At 38.6% G+C, this 21,292-nt stretch overlaps 2 protein-coding genes across 39 annotated transcripts in view; one reads left to right on the top strand and one right to left on the bottom strand.

Moving 5' to 3' along the window:
- VRK2 (VRK serine/threonine kinase 2) overlaps nucleotides 1–11,260 on the top strand; it is a 110,244-nt gene extending 98,984 nt beyond the window's left edge. For 16 of the 23 annotated variants that reach the window (XR_016230340.1, XR_016230338.1, XR_016230343.1 and 13 more), the window contains one exon: nucleotides 10,892–11,260. Coding sequence is in view for 14 of the 23 variants with exons in the window: in XM_008254375.5 (XP_008252597.1) it covers nucleotides 10,892–11,233 (342 nt within the window). In the remaining 9 variants the exon portion in view is untranslated. Of the gene's footprint in view, nucleotides 1–906; nucleotides 1,007–10,891 lie in introns of all 23 variants that reach the window. The other 7 variants (XR_016230341.1, XR_016230339.1, XR_016230342.1 and 4 more) reach the window with 1 other exon arrangement.
- Nucleotides 1–21,292, bottom strand: part of FANCL (FA complementation group L) — an 82,914-nt gene that overhangs the window by 392 nt on the left and 61,230 nt on the right. For 7 of the 16 annotated variants that reach the window (XM_051838710.3, XM_051838724.3, XM_051838727.3 and 4 more), the window contains 6 exons: nucleotides 19,881–20,031; nucleotides 15,925–16,008; nucleotides 15,623–15,668; nucleotides 15,447–15,528; nucleotides 14,648–14,764; nucleotides 11,986–12,057 (listed from right to left, as the gene is read on the bottom strand). In XM_051838710.3, the coding sequence (XP_051694670.1) occupies nucleotides 11,986–12,057; nucleotides 14,648–14,764; nucleotides 15,447–15,528; nucleotides 15,623–15,668; nucleotides 15,925–16,008; nucleotides 19,881–20,031 (552 nt within the window). Of the gene's footprint in view, nucleotides 1–23; nucleotides 351–10,820; nucleotides 11,337–11,985; nucleotides 12,058–14,647; nucleotides 14,765–15,446; nucleotides 15,529–15,622; nucleotides 15,669–15,924; nucleotides 16,009–19,880; nucleotides 20,032–21,292 lie in introns of those variants that run through there. The other 9 variants (XM_051838729.3, XM_002709856.6, XM_070069703.2 and 6 more) reach the window with 3 other exon arrangements.

Here is a 21,292-nt window from a genome sequence, read left to right as displayed (position 1 = left end):
AAACACTTCATGTAACTGCACTGTAATTTTTTAAAAAAAATTTATTTACTTATTTGAAAGACAAGAGTCACACAGAGAAGGAGACAGAGAGAGGGGTCCTCTATCCACTGGTTCACTCCCCAGTTGGCAGCAACAGCCAGAGCTGCGCCGATCCAGAGCCAGGAGCTTCTTCTGGGCCTCCCACGTGGGTGCAGGAACCCAAAGTCTTGGGCCATCTTCTACTGCTTTCCCAGGCCACAGCAGAGAGCTGGATAGGAGATAGAGCAGCCAGGACTCCAACCGGCACCCATATGAGATGCCAGCACTGCAGGCCGTGGCTTTACTCGCTACACACAGCACCAGTCCCCGCACTGTAATTTTCAAAACCAGGAATAATGGTTTACTCTTGTACAAACCAAACCCTATCTGACTATCACCAGTTTTTACACTCACTTGTTTGTTTGTGTGTGTTCCTGAAATTCCATATAAACATAGCGTAAGCACCACACTCACCATAGACAACTACTCCATGTCCACAAAGATATCCTTCCTGCTGCTTTACAGTGACACCCTCTCCCCAGTCCTAAACCCTGGAAACTACTTTGTTCTGCATTACTGTAATTTTGTCATTTTGAGCATAGTGTAGAAATCAAATTATACTGCCTCTAACTTGTTGAGATTGACTTTATTTCATTCATCTAATTCCCTTCATATCTACCCAAGTTTTACACATGTTGTAGCAGTTTCTTCTGTTTTATTGCTAAGTAGAATTCTGAAGTTTGTATTGTTTAAGAATATTTTGGCCTTCTATGCAGTATGTTGGCAATAGGTTTTTAAATGTTTTTTGTTATGAAACTTTTTATTTGAAAGGCAGAGAGATAGAGATACCTTCCATTCACTCATTCATTCCCCAAATTACCTCAACAGCCAAGACCAGGCCTGTATCAGAAGCCCAGAACTCAATCCAGTCCTCCCACATGTATGGCAAGGATCCAAGTACTTGAGCCATCATCGGCTGCATCCTCAGGTGCGTTATCAAGAAGCTGGATTGGAAGCAGAGTAGAACCTCCACTCTGACAGGGAATGCAGGTGTCTTAGCTAATGCCTTAACCTGCTGTGCTGCAAATCCCACCCTGAACTTACTTCTACCTATGTTTTGGTGCCCAGTGTCTTCTTCCTCACCTTTCCCTGACCCTTCCCAGCCTCTACTGATCACTGCTCGAAATTTAGATTGTAGGGTACTTTTGAAAATCACCTTCAACAAGTTGAGAAAGTTCCCCTATATTTCTAATGTACTGGGACTTTTAATCCTGAATGGATAATATTGTGTGCTTTTTCCACATGGCTTAATAAAATCATATTGCTCTTCTTTACACTATTACTGTGGTATATGACACTGATCTACGTTTGCATATCGAAGATGCTACATTTCTCAAATGAGCCCCATATAACAGTGGTCGTATTTTTTTCCTTTAATGTATTGCTGGTATTTTGAGGATTTTTACATCTGTGTTCATAAGAGCTGTTTGTAGTTTTTATTCTGCCATCTTTGTTGGTTTTCACATCAGGGTAATGGTGGCCTTATGATTTTTTGATTTCTGCAAGAAAATGTGTAGAATTTTTTTCACTTTTTAAAATGTTTTATAGAATTCTCCATTGAAACTAATGGGGCCTCAAGATTTCTCTGTGAATTCAATTTCTTTACTAAAACGATTCAGATTATTTGAACAGTAGGGAATCTTTTCTGTCAAAAGTCAAATTTGCAGGCTTTCTGGGCTGCATCACAATTTAATTTTTGCATAGAAGCAACCACACACAATGTAAGTGGACATAAAGTTTGGCTGATTTTTTATTTGAAAGGCAGTTACAGAGCGGGAGAGATCTTCCATCTGAAGGTTCACTCCCCAGAGGGCCACAATAGCTGAGGCTGGGCCAGGGTGAAGCCAGGAGCCATGAGCTTCTTCCAGGTTCCCAGTGCATGGCAGGTGCCCAGGCACTGGTAACATCTTGTACTGCTTTCCCAGGCCATTGGCAGGGAGCTCGATCAGAAATTGAGCAGCTGGGGCATGAACTGGCACCCATATGGGATGCTGGCAGCACAGGTGGCTACTTAACCTGCTATACCACAATGCTGGTCCCTGAAATTTGAATTTTATAAATTAAAAGAAATTTGAATTTTATAAATTAAAAATTATAAATGTTCAGGTACCTTAAGATACCTCCTTTCTTCCTACCATTAAAAATGTACAAACTAATTTTAGCTGATGAACTCTACATAAACAGGTAATGGACTGAACTTCACCCACACAACAGTTCATCCAACCCTAATCTATTTCATTTTTAGTTTTGGTAGTTTGTGGTTTCCTATGAATTGGTTATTTCATCTAAGATGTCAGGTTTTTGCTGATTCATAGCATTCCCTTAGATTCTATAGATGTCTCTGGGTCTGTAGCGATAGTCATTTCTTCCCGCATGTCACCAGTTTGTGTTTTCTCTCTTCTTTGGCAGGCTTGCTAGAGGTTTATCAATTTCCCTCATCTTTTCCCAGAACCAACTTTTGTTTGGTTCTCCTATATTTTTCTGTTGTCAATTTTACTGGTATGTGCTGTCATTTTTATTTGCATCTTTCCTTGGCCTTCTTTTAATTTTTAGTGGACAGTATATTTTTGCAGTACAATGTGATATTTTAATCTGTTCACACTGTATTAAGTCCATTACCCCATGTACTTATTTCTTCTAGTTTTTTCAGGTGTAAATTAAATTGAAACTTTTCTTCTTTTCTAATTTGTTTAGTTATTTCCCAGAGGTCTCTTGACCCATTCAGTAGTGTATCTTTAAAATTTTCAACTGCTCAGAGATTTTCCTATTGTGTTTTCTTTCTTTCCATTTGATTTTGGTTTATTTTTCTTTTTTCTAGTTAAGGCAGAAGCTTAGGATATTGATTTGAACACTTTTTTTTCCTACGCATTCAAGGCTATAAATGTCCTGTAAATGTTAATATATTGTACTTTTATTCATTTCAAAATATTTTGTACTATTCCTGAAGTCTTATTTAATATCTTAATTATGTGTAGTATTTAATTTGTGGTTGTTTCAAGGTTTTTACTACTCTTTTTAGTTTAATTATGCAAGTCTTGCAGTCTTAGAACATACTTTGTAAAACTTTGATTTGTGAAGGCTTGTTTTATAATCCAGGATATGAGGTACACTTCCTTACTAGTGCAGGATGACAACTGTGCACAGGGCTTCCCCCTTCTTCTTCCCCTCCTCCCCACCTGCCTCCACCAACTCTCTCTCTCTCAGGGCTTCCCCCTTCCTCTTCCCCTCTTCCCCACCTGCCTCCACCAACTCTTTCTCTCTCTCTCTCTCTCACACACACACACGTAGGTTCCATGGCCCATGGTGGGAACCTAGAAAGCTACAGCTTCTTTAATGACATTTACCTAGAATAGAGCAGTTATAGTTAATAGGGTTCTGCCCTGCACACATGACTTTCCCCAGGTCCACTGCTTAGAGCAGGCTTTTCTTGCAATTTTGTTTGTCTCTGCATATTGTTGTTTCCAGATGGCTGCTTTATGACTATGCTGGAATACACTGGAGAAACCAAAAACGAAAAGTGAGCGGGGATTCATAGCTAGGTCATTCTTTGTGCCCTAATGCCCTTTGCCGCCTTTTCTGTAATTTTCAGTGCTTCAATAGTTGCTTTTTGTCCAAACTCTTTCACTGTAATTAGCAGGAAGAATAATGTGGAATGCACTTTCTGTCTCTTGACTCCATCTAAGAGCCCTCACTTTCCATTGTGAAGGTTCTTTGGGTGTAGAATTTTTTCTTTCAGAATTTTAAAGATGTTTCTCTGCTTTCTTAGATGTCTAATTTTTCTGATTAAGAAGTTCTATATATAATGCATCTTCTCTTAATGGCTTTTTTTTTTTTATTAATTTATTTGAAAGGCAGAGCAACAGAGGGAGAGAGAGGTATCATCCATTCACTGGCTCACTCCCCAAATGGCCACTGCAGCCTGGTGTAGGGCAAGCTGAAACTAGGAAGAATTACAGCCTGGTCTCCCACATGGGTGGCAGGAGCCCAAGCACTTGAACCATCTTCTGTTGCCTTTGCAGGCACATTAGCAGGAAGCTGGATCAGAAACAGAACAGCTGGGACATGAACCTACACTATGATATTGGGTGCCGGGATAGCTGCTTAACTTGCTGCACTATAACAGTGGTCCCTCAGGCTGCTTATAAGTTTTGCTTTTTGACTTTGGATTTCTAGGGATGATCATCTTTTATATTTATTATACTTATTGTTATACTTGGGGTTCTTTGAGCTTCTTTTATGGGTTGATATTTGTCATGAAATTGGAAAAAAATCCAGCCATGGTTTCATCAATTTGCTTCATGCCTTAATCTCTTCTATTTCTCCTCAGTTCCTAATATGAGGAGACACCAGAAGTTCACAGAAAATAGAATTATATTTATTTTGGTGCAAAAATATTTTTTAAAATGCATGACTAATTTTTATGCATTTTTAATGAAGATGGCTCCATATGCATTTCAAAAATTTTTGCACCAAAATAAACTTACCAGGACAGCATTATGGAGTAGCAGGTTAAGCCACCCCCTGTAATGCCAGCATCACATATGGTTGCTGATCCAGCTCCCCGCTGATGGCCTGGGAAAAGCACTGGAAGATGGCACAAGTGTTTGGGCCCTTGCCACCAACATGGGAGACTGAAATGAAGCTGTAGGCTTAGGCCTGGCCCAGCACTAGCTGTTGTAGCCACCTGGGGAGTGAACCAGCAGATGGAAGCTCTCTCTAAACTCTTTCAAAAAAAATAAATCTTTAAAAAATAAGTAAACTTAAATTTTCATTCCATTTTCCACAAACTTTTTGAAGTACCTTATAGGTTAGAATGCTTTACCATTTCATAGGCACTATTTACTTTTTATTTATTTATTTGAAAGAGTTACGCAGAGTGGAGACGTAGAGAGAGGGAGATTTTCCATCCGATGGTACACTCCCCAACTGACTGCAACGGCTGGAGCTGCACCCGTCTGAAGCCAGGAGCTTCTTTGGGGTCTCCCACATGGGTGCAGGGGCCTGAGGACTTGGGCCATCTTGAACTACTTTCCCAGGCCGTAGCAGAGAGCTGGATTGGAAGTGGAGCAGCCAGGTCTCAAACTGGTGCCCAATGGGATGCCAGCGCTTCAGGCCAGGGCATTAACCTGCTGTGCCACAGTGCCGGCCCCATGGCACTGTTTACTTTTAAAAGTCAGTCTTTTTCTCTTGCTGTATTTTAGTTGTGCCTTCTTTTTCTTCTTTTGACTGTAGTGTTAACCCTAGCCAATGGAATTTTATGATTTTTTGGCAAGCTTTGATCTGAGAGGTGTTACAGTTAGAGATACAGAGGGAAAGATACAGAGAAAGGTCTCCTATTCATTGGTTCACTCCCCAGATGGCCGGAGCTGAGCTGATCCAAAGCCAGGAGGAGCCAGGAGCTTCTTTCCAGTCTCCCACTTGGGCCATCTGCTGCTGCTTTCACGGGAACATTAACAGAGAGCTGAGTCAGAAGAGGAGCAGTTGTAACATGAAGCAGTACCCATATGGGATTACAGTGCCGCAAGTGGAGGCTTGGCGTACTACACCACAGCACCAGCCCCAAGGATCTTTCACTTTACACACTTTATTTTTCAGTTCCATAAATGCATTCCATTTTTCCTTTCTCTATTTCCTTATTAATTATGCTTAACTTTTTCTTCATGTATTTGAATATATAAGTCAACCATCTGGCACCTCTCCAAGTGCTATTGTTTTCTTCTGGTGACTTGGCACATTCTTTCATCTGGCATAGTAACATTCTGCTGTGTGAAAGGTATGGATGTTACCTTTATATTTACTAAATAAAAGTTAAAAAAATTTCCAAAGTACAGTTTATGGATTACAATGGCTTCCACCCCCACCCCTCCCCCATTCCATTCACATCAAAATTCATTTTCAATTATCTTTATATACAGATCAATTTAGTATATATTAAGATTTCATCAGTTTGCACCCACACAGAACATAAAGTGTAAAATACTGTTTCAGTACTAGTTATAGCATTACTTCACGTTGGACAACACATTAAGGACATATCCCACATGAGGAGTAAGTAAGTGCACAGTGACTCCTGTTGTTGATTTACCAATTGACACTCTTGTTTATGGCCTCAGTAATCACCCTAGGCTCTTGTCATGAGCTGCCAAGGCTATGGAGGCCTTTTGAATTTACTGACTTCGATGTTATTCCGACAAGGCCATAGTCAAAGTGGAAGTTCTCTCCTCCCTTCAGAGAAAGGTACCTCCTTCTTTGAGGCCCTGTTCTTTCCACTGGGATCTCACTCACAGAGATCTTTCATTTAGGTCACTTTTTTTTTTCTTTTTGCCACAGTGTCTTGGCTTTCCATGCCTAAAATACTCCCATGGGCTCTTCAGCCAGATCCGAATGCCTTAAGGGCTGATTCTGAGGCCAGAGTGCTATTTAGGACATCTGCCATTCTATGAGTCTGCTGTGTATCCCGCTTCCCCTGTTGGATCGTTCTCTTCCTTTTTGATTCTATCAGTTAGTATTAGCAGACACTAGTCTTGTTTGTGTGATCCCTTTGACCCTTAGACCTATCAGTGTGATCAACTGTGAACAGAAATTGATCACTTGGACTAGTGAGATGGATTGGTACATGCCACCTTGATGGGATTGAATTGGAATCTCCTGGCACATTTCTAACTCCACCATTTGGGGCAAGTCTGATTGAGCATGTCCCAAATTGTGCATCTCCTCCCTCTCTTATTCCCACTCTTAAATATAAGTTTCAACACCTAAGAATAATTGTATGTTAATTACAGAATTCAACCAATAGTATTAACTAGAACAAAAAAAATACTAAAATGAATAAAGTATTAAATTGTACATCAACAGTCTGGACAAGGGCTGATCAAGTCACTGTTTCTCATAGTGTCCATTTCACTTCAACAGGTTTCCTTTTTGGTGCTTGGTTAGTTGTCACCGATCAGGGAGAACATGATATTTGTCCCTTTGGGACTGGCTTATTTCATTCAGCATGATGTAAATGACTGGATTTCATTGTTTTTGATTGCTGTATAGTATTCTATAGAGTACATGTCCCATAATTTCTTTATCCAGTCTACTGTTGATGGGCATTTAGGTTGATTCCAGGTCTTAGCTATTGTGAATTGAGCTGCAATAAACATTAATGTGCAGACAGCTTTTTTGTTTGCCAGTTTAATTTTCTTTGGGTAAGTTCCAAGGAGTGGGATGGCTGGGTCTTGTGGTAGGGTTATATTCAGGTTTCTGAGGAATCTCCGGACTGACTTCCATAGTGGCTTTACCAGTTTGCATTCCCACCAACAGTGGGTTAGTGTCCCTTTTCCCCCACATCCTCTCCAGCATCTGTTGTTGGTAGATTTCTGAATGTGAGCCATTCTAACCAGGGTTAGGTGAAACCTCATTTGTGGTTTTGATTTGCATTTCCCTGTTTGCTAGTGATCCTGAGCATTTTTTCATGTGTCTGTTGGCCATTTGGATTTCCTCTTTTGAAACATGTCTATTGAGGTCCTTGGCCCATCTCTTAAGTGGGTTGTTTGTTTTGATGTTGTGGAGTTTCTTGATCTCTTCATAGATTCTGGTTATTAACCCTTTATCAGTTGCCTCTTCACTTTCCTGTTTCTTTTGAAGTACAGAAACTTCTCAATTTGATGCAATCCCAAATGTTAATTTTGGCTTTGACTGCCTGTGCTTCCGGGGCCTTTTCCAAGAAGTCTTTGCTGGTACCTATATCTTGCAGGGTTTCTCTAATGTTCTCTAATAATTTGATGGTGCCGTATCGTAGATTTAAGTCTTTAATCCATGTTGAGTGAATTTTTGTGTAAGGTGATAAGTAAGGATCTTGCTTCCTGCTTCTGCATGTGGAAATCCGATTTTCCCAGCACCTTTTATTAAATAGACTTTCCTTACTCCAGGGATTGGTTTTGGATCCTTGGTCAAATATAGGTTGGCTGTAGATGTTTGGATTCATTTTTGGTGTTTCTATTCTGTTCCATTGGTCTATCCATCTGTTTCTGTACCAGTACCATGCTGTTTTGATAACAACTGCCCTGTAGTATGTCCTGAAATCTGGTATTGTGATGCCTCCGGTTTTGTTTTTGTTGTACAAGATTGCTTTAGCTATTTGAGGTCTCCTGTGTCTCCATATGAATTTCAGTATCGTTTCTTCCAGATCTGCGTAGAATGTCTTTGGTATCTTGATTGGTATTGCATTTAATCTGTAAATTGCTTTTGGGAGAATGGACATTTTGATGATATTGATTCTTCCAATCCATGAGCATGGAAGATTTTTCCATTTCTTGGTATCCTCTTCTATTTCTTTAAGGTTTTGTAATTTTCATCGTAGAGATCTTTAACGTCCTTGGTTAAGTTTATTCCAAGGTATTTGATTGCTTTTGTAGCTATTGTGAATGGGATTGATCTTAGAAGTTCTTCCGCAGCCATGGCATTGTCTGTGTATACAAAGGCTGTTGATTTTTGTGCACTGATTTTATATCCTGCTACTTTGCCAAAATCTTCTATGAGTTCCAATAGTCTCTCAGTAGAGTTCTTTGGGTCCCCTAAATAAAGAATCATATCATCTGCAAAGAGGGATAGTTTGAGTTCTTCCTTCCCAATTTGTATCCCTTTAATTTCTTTTTCTTGCCTAATAGCTCTGGCTAGAACTTCCAGAACTATATTGAATAGCAGTGGTCAGAGTGGGCATCCCTGTCTGGTACCAGATCTCAGTGGAAATGCTGTTATGATCCTTAAGCTACAGATTTTACTGTATCCCTGTGAAGAGCTTAGAGTTTTGCTCTGAGAGTTTATTGATGGCATGATTTCTGTGAAGCTTTTTTAGTCTTCTCTCTATAGTAAATATAATCTCAAATTGTGGCATATCTTAGTTACTTTCCTTTTCTCAAGTATCACAGCCTTGTTTTAAGTGCTGTGTTATTTTATTTGTAACCTGGTAGTGAAGTCTGATGCCCATTACTCACTGCCCAAAGTGGAAGTGGCCCTGATATTTTTCATAGCTTCCCATTTGATTCCAGTGTACATGCAGAGTTAAAAACAGCTCTGCTGCAGTTGCTTGACAGTAGCACCACTGGCATTTTGGGTTATGTGTTACAGGATGTTGAGCAACAGGACCTCCTCTTAGGTAGAACAAAATTACCCCAGGTTGAAAACCAGTGTGCTAGCAGAAAAGATGATTGCTTTGCTTTAAGCCATTGCTACTCAGTATATGGTGTGCAAGCCAAGTGTACTGGCATCACCTGAAATGCTCAGATCAGAACAGATGTGTCTCATAGCAGACCTTCTTGATATGATCTGTAGATTATCAAGGTCTAAAAATGGTATTTATGCTTTCTGATGTTTCATCTGCTATCATAAAGGTCCAGATAAAAATTATTTAATCTTAGGGTCAATATAGTTTTTGCCAAAACTATTCAACTCTGCTTCTGGAATTCAAAAGCAGCCATAAACAATATATAAACACATGAATGTGACTGTGCTCCATTAAAACCTTATTCAGAAAATAGGGTATGGCCCAGTGAGTTCTGTGGACTTCTGTTATAAACTGTCTTTCCTGGAGGCCAGCTTTGTGGTAAAAAGATGGTAAAGATGCTGCCCGCAATACTGGAATCCCCTATGAGAGTCACTTCAGGTCCCAGCTGCTCCACTTCCCCTTCACCTGGAAAAGCAGCAGAAGACAACCCAAGTGCTTCCAGGGGGGAGACCTGGATGAAGCTCCTGGCTCAGCGCTGACTGTTCTGGGGAGTGAACCAGCAGATGGAAATAGTTTTTGTTTTACTTATTTTAAGAGATCTTCCATTTGATGTAAAGATTCGGTATATAGATTATTGTAGCTCATTCTTGCAATTTTCATACTGTGAGCTTTACTTTTACCCAAGTAGAGGCATATCCCATGTCTCAATGTAAGTTATATGTGAGTGCTGCTACAGTTTACTTACTGCTGTCTCTAGGCCTTTAGGAAAACGATTTGCTGGCGTTTGGGGGAGAATTCTTTCTGGGTCTCCCTGGAATTGTGCCATTAGTTAATAAAGCTGGCATGCATTAGGATGCTTCTGTTAGCTCTCAACTTGATTCCTTTACTATTTATCTCTCTCTCAGGTAATTTCTTTTTAATAGAAAAGCTAAAACACTTTCAAAATACTTCTCTTGTGTTTTATATATCCTATGTAGGATGATCTAGAATTCTGCATTTTGAAAGTGATCTTTTTTGCAAGGAGAGGGAGAAAGGCTGTTTGAAGGATAACAGTTTAGAAGTTAAGGCAATAACTATTCTGAAGAATGATGGTATATAGGATTAGATGTTTCTGGGTGAAGGTAACTTACATTTTCTTTTGTTTTATAAATTCTCCTCTTCTAAGTTACCTGATACTAATACAAAGTTCTGCTAGTTAAATGTGAGCAGGAAACTGCTTCCTGGGGCCCAGGTCAACAGCAATGTAAAAACATGGAAGCAGCTCCAGACACCTGAATGCAAGTGACTAGTTTACTTATTCTCTATTGCTGTCTGCTGGAGTTTTCCAAGAAACTGTACAGCCTAAACAACTTGTCTTGACATGCAAAAGCATTCATGATCAGAAGTTTTCACATGTTACATCTTCAGTTTTTTTTAATTGTTTTCATAATTTATGTGTTTCCGTTTAGAAACTTAAAACCCAGAGTCATTACCTGAAAATCACTTCTGTGGAAATATAATACCCTAAAACTTAATCGCGTTGTCCAATAAGTTATTAGCATTCTCATAGATTTATTTAAATATTTTGTGCCATCTAACAAATTATGTATTTTTTCCCCGTAGGAAAGCATAAGGAGAAGACAAAAATATGAATCTCAGGAACTTTTGCATGAAATAAACAGTTTCCCACAAAAATCTAGCTACCTACAATTCCCACATTCATTCTATGAATCCCATCAAGATTTTACCAGTCCAGATAAATTTAGCAAGTCAAGATCTCCAGCGTGGGATACATACCCTTCGACAGTTGGTATGGAAGTCACAAATACAGAAAGTTCGACTGGTCTTTGGCCCACAATTTTTCAGTTGACTCTTAGTGAAGAGGCAAAGGCAGATGTGTATTATTATGGCTTCACAATACTTGTCCTTTTGGTGTTAGTATGTCTTGCTTTATACTTTCTCTGAAGATGTTAAATAAAATTTTTTTGGTAATTTTAGTGTCTGGCTCTTCACAAAACGTCACATTCTTATTTCAGGGTTTCTTCCCAGACATTTTCAAGGTAATTGGCTTTATAAAAAATTAAAAGAGAAAAAATTTAAACAATGTTTGTGACTACAAAGTTACTTTATACTACAAATGAGGTCATGGTATGGTATAAGTTTCAAATGATCTAAGAAGTCTAATTTTGGGGCCAGCATCCCACATGGGTGCCAGTTTGAGACCCGGCTGCTCCACTTCCCATCCAGCTCTCTGCTATGGCCTGGGAAAGCAGTTCAAGATGGCCCCTGCACCCATGTGGGAGACCCGGAAGAAGTTCCTGGCTCTGGATAGGCGTGGCTCAGACCGTTGCAGCCAATTGGGGAGTGAACCAACAAATGGAAGAGCTTCCTCTCTCTGTGTAACTCTTTCAGATAAATAAATCTTAAAAAAAAATTGTGATAAAAAAGAAAATCTGCAAATTTCTTATCAATATATTTCAAAAAGTTTTAGATAAATTGATATTTCACAGAAATTGGAATTTTCATACCAAGAAACCTGAAATGTATACACCTGTGGGGAAATTCATGGAAAATTCATACTAAAACAGATTTCAGAATATTTGCACTGAAATGAACTTGTCTTCCAATATTTCACAAGGTGCCTTCATACGTACCTTATAAAACACATTACTAAAAGCTAAGCACAGTGTTTGAAATGTGATTAACAATTTGCTTACCTTACTACAATATGGGCATTCACCAAACATGATGTTACAACTCTGTCTACTGGTGAGTAGGCCTCTTAACCACTGCAGATTTAAAAAGAAAAGGAACCATGTAGGATAGCCACAAATTACATACAACCCAGATATTATTCCCTCTTTTTGATACACAATTTATTCCAGAAAACCTACCATCTTAACTGTTTTTCAGTGGAAAGGATTATATTTCCTGAGTCAATACTAGGTTATTAATATGCTGAATAACACGGGGAACATGAAATTTGAGTGCTAAACCACAGGTTTATAACCTTTAAGAATTTTCTACCCTAAAATGACATAAAAATAATGCATTCTAGGTCCTGGGGTTCGCAAACCTTCCCCAACTCCACTGGTCACAAATTAAGAACCCCTGATATAAAAGATGCCTTAAAATCTTAAAAATTTAAGTCGTAATTATGGTCCTAACCCACTGCTAGTGATAATTTTCAATCCACTGATTACAAGGATGAGGCAGTCTAATAACATTCACTTAATTTTTAGAGAAACACATACATGTTCCCTTAGAGTATATCTGTAATTACAACTGGTATTTTATGATTTTTATATAAGGTAAGCTGACATCTTGAGTTCTCCATTGGTAAAGTACAAGATGGCACTGGTAGGGCCGGCGTAGCAGGTTAAAGCCCTGGCCTGCACTGCTGGCCTCCCATATGGGCACGAATTCAAATTCTGGCTACTCCACTTCCAATCTACTTCCTTGCTAATGTGCCAGGGGAAGCAGTACAAGATGGCTCAAGTGCCTGGGCCCCTACACCCACATGGAAGACCCAGAAGAAGCTCCTGGTTGCTGGCTTTGGATTGGCTCAACTCTAGCCATTGTGGCCATTTGGAGAGTAAACCGGCGGATGGGAAACCTCTCCCTCCCATTGTACTTCTGCCTCTCAAAATCTTAAAAAACCACTGGTTACTACCTCCAAGCACAAAAGTAAAGCACTATACAACTACAAGGTGTGTGTTTTGTATATAGATGTACAGTTAATTTTGGGCATTTCAAAAGTTTTGTGGAAAATGTGCATCATGGGGCCGGCACCGTGCCTCACTAGGCTAATCCTCCATCTGTGGCACCGGCACCCCGGGTTCTAGTCCCGGTTGGGGCTCCAGGTACTAGTCCCGGTTGCTCCTCTTCCAGTCCAGCTCTGCTGGGGCCCTGGAGGGCAGTGGAGGTCCCTGCACCCACATGGGAGGCCGGGAAGAGACACCTGGCTCCTGGCTTTCGGATTGGCACAGCACCAGCCGTGGCGGCCATTAGGTGAATGAACCAATGAAAGGAAGACCTTTCTCTCTGTCTCTCTAACTCTGTCAAAAAAAAGAAAAGAAGAGAAAATGTGCATCATGAAAATTATGCGTTGGGGCCAGTGTTGTGACACAACAGGTAAAGCCCCTGCCTGCAAAGCTGGCATCCCATTAGGATGCCAGTTTGAGTCCTGGCTGCTCCACTTCCAATCCAGCTCTCTGCTATGGCCTGGGAAAGCAGTTCAAGATGGCCCAAATCCTTGGGCCCCTGCGCCCATGTGGGAGACCCAGAGAAGGCTCCTGGCTCCAGATCAGTCCAACCGTTGGGCCAACTGGGGAGTGAACCAGCGGATGGAAGACTTCTCTCTCCATCTCCTCTCTCTGTGTAACTCTTTCAGATAAATAAATAAAATCTTTTTAAAAAATTATGCATTGATTTCAGCATCTTTTTGCCACAAAATACACCTATCTTTATTCTACTTGTCTATGACCTTTTTGAAGTACCCTGTAGCAACTGTGCCCCATGATGAATGCTAAACCAGCAAATGACATGATAGGGATGAAAGCATACTTCACTTCTAGTAATAAAACAACATTGCTGGGGCCGGCACAGTAGGTTAATCTTCCGCCTGTGGTGCTGGCATCCCATATGGGCACCGGTTCTAGTCCCAGCTGCTCCTCTTCCAATCTAGCTCTCTGCTGCGGCCTGCGAAAGCGGCAGAAGATGGCCCAAGTCTTTGGGCCCCTGCAGCCACGTGGGAGACCAGGAAGAGGCACCTGGCTCCTGGCTTCGGATCGGCGCAGCTCTGGCCATTGCAGCCATCTGGGGAGTGAACCAACGGATGGAAGACCTCTCTCTCCGTCTCTCCCTCTCAACTGCCTGTAACTCTACCTCTCAAATAAATAAATAAAATCTTAAAAGAAAATTGCAATGAGTGTGCTATGAGATATTTAGATGACAAAAACCAAGCACTCTTCTCAAAAGTAGAATTAATTTATTCTATTTTGAAAAGTAATATGTACTAGTAAGTGCTAGTTTCTCTTTACTTTATTGCTGCCATCATCTTTGTGTAGATGAGACTAGAGTTTGCATGGTGATAACAAGACTTAATTTGTTATATGTCAATAAACTAGTCCATGAATGGGTTCTGGAGAGATTTTTCCATCCTTCCTGCATACTTCAGGACATTTTTTTCATTCATTACTGATAACTACAAAGAAGCAATGAAGCAAAGACCATCTAGAATAAACTGGTAAAAGGAGTTAATGACAAAAAAGGGGATCATTATTAGCTGAATGAATTTTAGACTTTTAAATGCATATACTTCCTCTGTTGTGTTAGCTGAAAAAAGTATTGCTGGTGTTATTTTTATTTTACTTTTACCTCATACAAACATATTTGATGAAAAGGTTGTCCACACTGGGGATTGTCACACACTTGATCAGGAATGACACCACCAAGTTGATAGCTATAACAAATCCCACAATCCATAGTAAAATCCTTCAAAAGGAAATAAATTTTCATAAAGGTACCAAAATTGACACATTACAGAAATATAATCACATCACTTCACTATTTAATACCTAACAAAACTAGTGTTTTCCAGATCACTAAAAAGCATTATTTTCTTGGCTGACATGAATGGGCTGCTGCAGTTTTGCTATGTAATACATCAACATGATGTCCCAGCAGTATGTAAAGATAGGATTTGACATTAGCCAGTGATTACTAAACTTCAAAATTCTGGAACTACAGCAAAAAAAAAAGAACACTGACAGTATTTAGTAATCTACAACCTTAGCAACCTTGTCAAAAGTCAACTCAAAGACTTATCATCTTTGCAGTAATCATGTACATTCAATTGTGAGAAACTGTATTGCCATTTTTCACAAATACTTTTATCAGGATAATTAGAACTGTATTTCAGCCCTCCATAAGCAGATACTATGGAAAATCCAAACATATCATTAGCTACTTTGAACCTTTCCTCTGGAGACCATGAAGAGAATACACCTGGAAGCTCCAAAGGTTGACAAGTTCATTGATGCCACCATTACTTGCAGTTCAGAAATTGTTATAAACATTCCTTCAATTCCATACCTTTTCAGTCTCACTTTTTTTGGGAGAAGCACTTAAATAAACTTAATGTAACACTGGATATCAAAACACTGATAAAACTTACAGATTTTTCCAGGGTAGCACGAGCTGGAAAGTCAATTTCTAAAACATCTTTCAAATTTTGTAACAGACTGTTTTCTGGATCCCTGAAGGCAGAAAAAAAAAAAAAATACATGTTTCTGCTATCAAGTTTGAAAAATCATAGCAAGGTAAAAAAATAAATATTGCAAAAATACCTACCACAAATGTATGTTCCTGCTCAACTTAATTCCTAGGGGCTTTACCACTTCAAATAGAAAATAAACAATAAGTTTAATTTAGGATGTGGTGCCCACATTTTGTGAAACCGCATTTGGCACAGAATTTGTTTCTTATCTGATTAGAAAATCCCAATCATATATAGTATGTTAAACAAATGTACAGAGTGTTAAGGCATTTTCATTTTAAAAAATTATGGTTAACATTAAGTTTTAGAGTATTTTAACAGTGCTAGTTCAGGATTTTATGAGTCTATTAAAAATATTTAAATCTGAGATCCATACCATGGTCAGCACCAAGAAAGCAGCATTCAGGAAGCATAGTAGGATGTTTGGGGTCTACCTCTATATTTATGGAAACATTATTCCCTAGAATGAAAAGATGAAAAGTTTCAGAGGCAGAACAGCTAATCAAACAAGCCAACAAAAAATAAAGAATGGTCAGTCTGGCCACCTTTTTTATTGTATACTGAAGAAAAGATTAATTAACCAAATGTTTTATAGGTAATTTTATAGAGAAAGACATAGTTTAAATCTAAAGAAGTAATTTTTGAAATTAAGATTATCATTAATGATACTCAGATCTTAAAAAAAAAAAAAAACAAGGAGAATCATAAATTAGTATAATTTACATTGGGATTCTGGTTAATTCCATCCTATTCCGGTTTAAATAAAATTTTTATGAAGTGATATAAGGCCTAATGTCAAAAATATCAAAAGTTGGGGCCAGTGCTGGCATCTCATATGGGTGCTGGTTCAAATCCTGTCGCTCCACTTCTAATCCAGCTCCCTGCGAATGCTCCTGGGAAAGTAGCAGAGGATGCCCAAGTACTTGGGTCTCTGCACTCACGTGAGAAGGCCAGAGAAAGCACCTGACTCCTGGCTTTGGATAGGCTCAGCTCCAGCCGTTTTGGCCATCTGGAGAGTGAACCAGAGGATGAAAGATCTGTCTCTCTTTGAAACTCTTTTCAAATAAATAAAAAAATAAATCTTTAAAAAAAAATCACTGGGGCTGGCACTGTGGCATGGGGGTAAAGAGGCCGCCTGCAGTGCCACCATCCCATATCCCATACTAGCTGCTCCACTTCCGATCCAGCTCTCTGCTATGGCCTAGGAAAGCAGTAGAAGTTGGCCTAAGTCCTTGGACCCTAAACCCGCGTGGGAGACCTGGAGGAAGCGCTTGGCTCCTGGCTTCAGATTGGCGCAGCTTTGGTGGTTGCAGCCAATTGAAGAATGAACCAGCAGATGGAAAACATCGTCTCTCTCTCTCTCTCTCTGCTTCTCCTTCTCTCTCTCTCTAACTCTTTCAAATAAATAAATAAATCTTTAAAAAAAATCACAAGTCACAGAATTAATGATCCACATTACTTTCCATGACATAGAAGGAAAAGTTTACATTTCAAAGAACTATAGTCAAATGTAAAAATAGAAAATACTAAAAACAAACATGCTTAAGCCCTATGAAAATTTATAAAAATTTGAATTCCTGAATTCCTTCACCCTACGTGAGGCTTCCCTTTGCGAATTAACATAGAATCCAGTTCACATTAAATTGAAATTATTCACTTAATTAAAAAGGCAACAAATAAAATAGTTTGTAGAATATAAGAAAAAGTCATTTCTATTTGGCAACAGTCTTCTAAAACTTTTTTAACTGTATTAGAGTATAATAGAGAGGTTTTACAGTTATTTTGTGAAGGTTAACAATATATAATCCATTTGGATCTCATTTTGATAAGAATAAGTTCTATACCCTAAGGAATACACCTTTTTTCAAAGGTTAACAATATAAATAAAATTGGTATAAATTTGCCCCAAAAATGGCCAAAGAAAATTGGTATAGTCATTCAATGTGAAAATAAAAATTCAAGAAGTTATCTTATACCCTCATTTGTTAATGCTTTCTTTACCATAAACACGAATTACTTATTAGCCTTTAGCAATGTCATCTACTAACGGCTCCAGAAAGTACTTTCACTTAACAACAGTTATATTAACTAATCTTTGCATTAATTTATTCAAAACTTGGCCCAGATGAAAGATCAATTCCTGAAGGCAGAAAAAAAAAAAGACAAATAAATAGAGTGAATAAAAACCAGGTTGTTTATGCTGAACAATGAGAAGTAAAAAAATATACTTAATCATAACCTGGTAACAATAATTATTTTAATGGAGCTATAAAGATAAAAAATTACTAGAGTTCTCCAAAGAAAATATTTTTCATTTTTAATATCTACTTATTCACAAATATACCATAATTTGGTTAATTATTCCAAATTAAATGCTATTAAACTTTTTCAAACTGGGAAAGTAACAATACTATTTGTAGAACTGCTGCATAATTAGACTTTTTCTTCTCATAATAACATGTCACTATTCCCCCCCTAGATAATCTATTGTGCCTGGATAGAAAACATAAAAATTGCTCACTAATTTGGAAATGAATCACTTCAGAATTTCAAAATATCTTTCACAATATATACCTTTCAACAACATATCTATTTAGAATAGGGGGGAAAAGAGCAGAGATAAATGGTTACCTTAAAAACTGCTTTGGTATTTAATGTGAGTTCAATTTGTTTAAAGGCTGCACTCTAACATTAAACTCAGGCTTTGCTGTCTCATAATAAAAATGTATTTAATCACTTTAGAGTCAATAGTATATGGTAACATAGAGATACTTATTAGTATATAAAATCTTACAACTTTCATAGATTTATCAAAAAGAAAATATTTTTAAATACTCAATTCTGATTTATTCTTTTTATTCTGCTTTTCTTCAATACATGGTCCTCTTCACATTATTTTTTCCTCCTCTACAATTGTGTCAGAAAATATGCCCAGATCTTTTTATATCAATCTTATCTAAGATCCACACATGAAGAGATCATTTTTTCTAACACAAAGATTTTTGTTTGTTTGAATTTACACACATTTTTGAATAACCTCTATTATTTTGGAGCTAATTAAAAGGTAGAGTGGGCATTCAGGGGTTGACATGCCCAGATCCCATATTGGAGAGTCTGACTCCTGTTCCAGATTCCACTTTCCTGCTAATCCAGACCCATGGAGGCATTGGTAATTGATTCAAGTAACAATTCCATCCACATAGGGCACTTAGATTGGATTTAAAGCTCACAGCTTTCGTCCCCAGGGTGTTGCAGACACTTGGGGAATGAACCAGCAGATGAAGAATCTCTTTTTCTGTCACCTCTCCCTGTATCTCAAATGATTTCCTTTAAAAAGCTCAATTAGGGGCCAGTACTGTGGGATAGCAGGTAAAGCCACTGCCTGCAGTATTGGCATCCAAAATGGGCACCAGTTCAAGACCCTGCTGCTCCACTTCCAATCCAGCTCTCTGCTATGGCCTGGGAAAGCAGTAGAAGATGGCCCAAGTCCTTGGGCCCCTGCACCCACTAGGAAGACCTGGAAGAAGCTCCTAGCTCCTGGCTTAGGATCGGCACAGCTCCGGCCATTGAGATCATCTGGGGAGTGAACCAGTGGATGGAAGACCTCTCTCTCTCTGCCTCTCCTCTCTCTGTAACACTTTCATTATTTTAAATAAATTAATTAAAAAAAAAAAAAAACTCTTAATTTTTTTTTTTTTTTTTTTTTTTTTTTTTTTACAGGCAGAGTGGACAGTGAGAGAGAGAGACAGAGAGAAAGGTCTTCCTTTGCCGTTGGTTCACCCTCCAATGGCCACCGCGGCCGGCGCGCTGCGGCCGGTGCACCGCGCTGATCCGATGGCAGGAGCCAGGAGCCAGGAGCCAGGTGCTTTTCTTGGTATCCCATGGGGTGCAGGGCCCAAGCACCTGGGCCATCCTCCACTGCACTCCCTGGCCACAGCAGAGAGCTGGCCTGGAAGAGGGGCAACCGGGACAGAATCCGGCACCCCTACCGGGACTAGAACCCGGTGTGCCGGCGCCGCTAGGCGGAGGATTAGCCTAGTGAGCCGCGGCGCCGGCCCAAAAAACTCTTAATTTAACATTGTCTTTCAATGTTACTTCACTTGGATCACTACCTTCCATGATGAAACACTTCCGTATTTTCCCATTTCACCAAAAATGTTTACTTTTAAATATATAGTGATAGAATCATTTTACATCTTACATCACTTTTAATAGCCAGTTTCACACAAAGAAATTTCATCTAAGAATTTGTCATCTTTAGGTTCATTTCCCTGAGTAATACTAAATAAAATCAAACACCTCAAAGAAACAACTAGTCCTCTTTTGGCTTACCTATTGCAATTCTGCGTGCTGTTGCACTCCGTGTAGGTTTCTCTGGCTCAAGTACCCAGGTCTTCTCATCAATTTCATCCATAACATCCCAGAATGCCTTCAGTGATTCTAACGCTGCCAAAAACTGACTATGAATACTTACTAAAGAGCTCTGTGGAAAGATGAAAGCTAAGTAAGTTATATGGCACTCTCCCAGTAGCAGATAATCATTCACTCAAAATACACTCCAGGAAAAAAGTTTAAGCTGTTGCTTTTCAGCTGGCAGACAGACTGTAGAAAATGAGTCAGCTCTTCCTGCTTTACATCTCCTAACCTCCATTAACATTAACAGGATTCTTTCTTATTGGCAATAGACTGTATATTTTTTGAGAAAAAAAAAGCTTAAAACCATATTTATTTAGCACTATGATATATACTATACAGAATATAAATTATTACAAGATGATATGTATGCACAACTCTAATAATATATCTCACATATCTAATATATTGGGCATATCTGTGAAATTTTAATATGGAATTGGCCTTAATTTCATTTTTGCTACAGCTATCAAGTTAAACACAGCCATATTTCTAGTTTATTAAATTACTTTTAGTTAGGAAACAGCTTTGCAGACCTAATTGATCAGAAAGTACAAAAAAATTTTATACATTTTTTAAGAATTCAAATAAATGACAAGTTTTTGTTTTCTACAATTAACTTTTAGTCAAGGTAGAATTTATTCTTTCAGGTATTAATCCTTTATGGGAATTAGCTTACATACATTTTCACTAAATAGTAAGTAAAGGCATCACTGATTTTAAAACAATCACTGATTTAAACCAAGTCAGTAGTTTCTCAAAAATATAAAAATATGATATGCTTAAAAGATATAATTATTTAACTACTTGCACTTTTGACAAAAAGCAAAACTAAAACATTTTAAAACGAATAAAGTGATTTAGTTATTGTTTCAAGTAAGCAAAACATACAAAAATCCTTGAAAATACATGTTCATTTAAAATAAGTGACATAAGCCAACAATGTGAAAGAATATGATACACCCTGTGTAAGATAAAGTAGCCATTCCCTTAAACATGTATTTCATGCCTATTCACTTAAGGAAAAACCATTCCACATTATCACCTCAGTCAGGACTGACACTTGAATAAATTCATGGCTTAGCTTCACTGAGCTGCTCTCAATCTACTACACTAGAAACAAACAAAAAAATGTGCATGAACTACAGCTTGCTTAATGTCTGAAAATAACCTTTTAGGATACTAAAGGTAGACTATCTGTTCCCTTCTAGGACACTATACTCACCTAAAACTGAGTTGACAGAAGCTGGAAATCAGAAAAACAAACTCCAGAAGAGCTGCTTTAAAAATCAATACAATAGTGTCTGTCTCTTCCTTTCTCCCCAACTCCA

This window comes from Oryctolagus cuniculus, chromosome 2 (assembly GCF_051225735.1).
Source record: "Oryctolagus cuniculus isolate XC-2025 breed Fujian yellow rabbit chromosome 2, ASM5122573v1, whole genome shotgun sequence".
Lineage (NCBI taxonomy): Eukaryota > Metazoa > Chordata > Mammalia > Lagomorpha > Leporidae > Oryctolagus > Oryctolagus cuniculus.
The sequence above is the reverse complement of the archived record's forward strand: the minus strand, read 5'-3'. Positions and strand labels throughout refer to the sequence as shown.